The sequence below is a fragment of the Monoraphidium neglectum genome, assembly GCF_000611645.1.
Source record: "Monoraphidium neglectum strain SAG 48.87 unplaced genomic scaffold scaffold05810, whole genome shotgun sequence".
Classification (NCBI taxonomy): Eukaryota; Viridiplantae; Chlorophyta; class Chlorophyceae; order Sphaeropleales; family Selenastraceae; genus Monoraphidium; species Monoraphidium neglectum.
In genome coordinates this window covers 1-2801 of record NW_014007821.1, presented here as the reverse complement: position 1 = coordinate 2801, position 2801 = coordinate 1, and the positions used below count along the sequence as shown (strand labels likewise).

The following is a 2801-nucleotide window of genomic DNA, read 5'->3' as shown; positions in this document are numbered from 1 at the left end:
CCCCCACCCCGTCGACAAGGCTGCCGCCATCATCACAGCTGTGCCCGTCCCAATCTGCACAAGCCCCCCCCAGCTCACCCCCTGTCCCGCTGGAGTTTTTGATGGCAGTGCGCACGTCCTCATCCCCCAGATCGCGCGTGGGGTCCAGCGCCCGCAGCTGCCGCCCGTAGACCTCCAAAAACAGGTGCCTTTTGGGGGGTTGAGGTTCGCGGTTGGGGTGGGGCGAGGGGCAGTGAAACTGCCATGCAGCTCTCCCGCCACCCCTCCTCAATACTTCCTGCTTGGTGCCTGCGACTACGACGCTCCTCGCCATCCTCAGAAAGCTCCCCTCCTTTTCCCACTAAGCCCCCGCTTACAAGCCCCCCCACTTACATGGGCCCCCGCTTATAAGTGCCGCGCATACAAGCACCCCACCTGATGCGTGCCCCCCCGTGCAGCTCGCTGAGGCTCATGTCCTCGCAGCGCCCCTCCAGCAGCGCGTTGTAGCGGTCGGCGTACGCACACAGCAGCTGCAGCAGAGCGGCGGACCTGAGGAGTGCGTGTGTGAGTGTGCGTGCGTGTGCAAACGTGAGTGTGCGTGTATGAGCACGGGTGTGCGTGTGGGAGCGAGCGCTCATGCGAGCGAGCGGCCTTGCGTGTGTGCGTGTGCTCGTGTAGGGGTGTTCCTGTGTGTGCTTGAGTGCGGTGGGGAGGAACAGGGTCACGATAAAATTGCTTTGGCAAGGCTGCACGAGACGCGAGGGGGGAGCAATGGCCTGGCTGCAACGACAAACGGGCACGCAGATCGCGGCCGGATCGCGGCGGCGAACTGCAGATCAGATCAGATCGTGCGACGCGATCGCGCGCCCACCTGGCGGAGTCTGACCCCAGGTCCAGCTCGTTCCCGTAGCCCGCCAGCTCAGCGCCCCTGGCCTCCAGTGCCTCGGCTATCTGTATGTTGAGGTGGGCAAACGGCGGTCGGGCAGCCGTCAGCTTTGAGGTCCGTTGAGGGGGCGGCAGGCCGCCAACAGCAGCATCAGGGGATGCGCAGGATGGAGCACGCAAGAACAGGAAAGACTGTCACCAGCCCGAAAGACTGTCCCCGGCCTCACGACCGGCTCCGCTGTCACAGCAGGCCGCCGCGGGGGCTCTCAGCAAGAGGCCGGCCCTGCCGGCGCTGCATCCTCCAAAGTGTTTGGTTCAGGTGTAACCAACACCTGTGCAACAGATCTCAACTTGCGGGCGCCGTCGGCCCGCGCCAGCAGCCCTTGAAGACACAAAGGCGAGCAAAACACAACAGCCCGGCACGCGCGATGCTACACACGGCCCAGATACGGACGCTTCCCCCTTCCGAAAAGCCCCCTCCCCCTCGTCCACGCGCACAAACCTGCCGCCGCAGCGCCGGCAGCAGCGCGCGGATGTGTGTCCCGAGGATCGTGTTGATCCGCCGCGCCAGGGTGCCCACGCCGCACTGACCCGCCACCTCCAGGTATTCCGTGTGGTGGTCAAACCACGCCGCCTCCGCCCTGACGCGAGGCATGACGTGGCCGTGATGGTGGGGTGGTTTCAGCTTGGGTTATTTTGAGGGTGCGGGGCTGCCGGGGCGCAGAACAGCGCGCGGCCGACGGCGAGGCGCGCGGGGAGGAACGGGGGCTTTGAATGGGGTGGCGGCGGAGCTGGGCCCGGTTCGCACAGGGATGCGTTGCGCATGTACGGGGGAGGGGCCGGGGTGTCTCGGAGCCTGCGCAAAGAACACAACACCCTGGCCTCTGTGCTGCGCGCACGAGCGCCCGCATGCGTGCCCGCACGTGCGCCCGCCCGCGGGCTAAGCATGCGTGCATGCCTGAAAACAAGCCGCCACGAGGGCAGGCGTTGGAAACACACACACCGCACGCGCGCCCACACACACACACAATCACATACGCATAGCCACACATACACACAGCCGCGCGTGTCGAAACACCAGCCGCACGACGACACACATCTTCTCCACACAACACCCCGTCATGTGTGGCAGGCTGGTGCGCCTCTGCCGTAACCCCCCCCCCTGATGTCGTCGGCCAGGCTGCAAAAAAACGAAATCAGGGCCCCAACCCTGCTTCCAAGCCACCCGTATTCCCCAACACCCGATTTGGGTTGAACCCAAAACGCCTAACCCCTACACCCAAACGAACGCTCGTCTTCCTCTTCCTCTCCTTCTCTCTCACTCTCTGTTCCCCTGTCTCCTTCAAAGTCTCTCTCTCTCTCTCTCGCGATGCCTTTATTGAACACCCACTTCCCTTCACACGCGTACGCGCCATCCGAAGCACCCAGACACCCCACCCCGACGCCCGCGCGGCCCCCCACGCGAAATTCACGGCCGCCGCCGAGGAACCCCCCACCTGCGCGCCTCCGCCATGCTGCGCCTGCTGTTGATGTCGGCCTGGCTGCGGTTGACGACCGCCACGTAGCCCAGCCTCAGGGGAACCACGCTGTTGCGCAGCACGGCCACCGCGTTGGTGCCGCGGTCCATAATGTCCAGCTTAGTCACCACGCCTGGGGTTGATAATTGTTATTTGTCGTGTGTGGCGGGGGGTCGAAAGCCAGGGCTGGCTGTCTCTCTGTCCCTCTGCCCCCACCTCACACGCACGAAAACCCGCTCATACACCCATGCTCACCCACGAACTCATCAACACCCCGATTCCCTCGCTGCCTGGTGCCCACGGGGCACCGCCCACGGCCTACTGCCGCAAGCCGGCTGCCCACCTATTGTCCTAACGCCCTCAGGGTCCACCAGCTGCGCCACCTGCAGCGCATCGCTGTTGGCCAGGTCTGTGTTGGCG

The 2801-nt window shown here is 65.0% G+C and overlaps 1 protein-coding gene across 1 annotated transcript; it reads right to left on the bottom strand.

The window, feature by feature from the left end:
• Positions 1 to 368: 368 nt before the first annotated feature.
• On the bottom strand, positions 369 to 2491 carry MNEG_15933 (hypothetical protein; the record flags this gene model as incomplete). The annotated part of the gene is made up of 4 exons (XM_014035596.1): positions 369 to 528; positions 851 to 930; positions 1367 to 1505; positions 2361 to 2491. 4 exons carry the CDS (start codon positions 2489 to 2491, stop codon positions 369 to 371), a joined length of 510 nt encoding a protein of 169 aa, XP_013891050.1.
• Between the last annotated feature and the right edge of the window lie 310 nt (positions 2492 to 2801).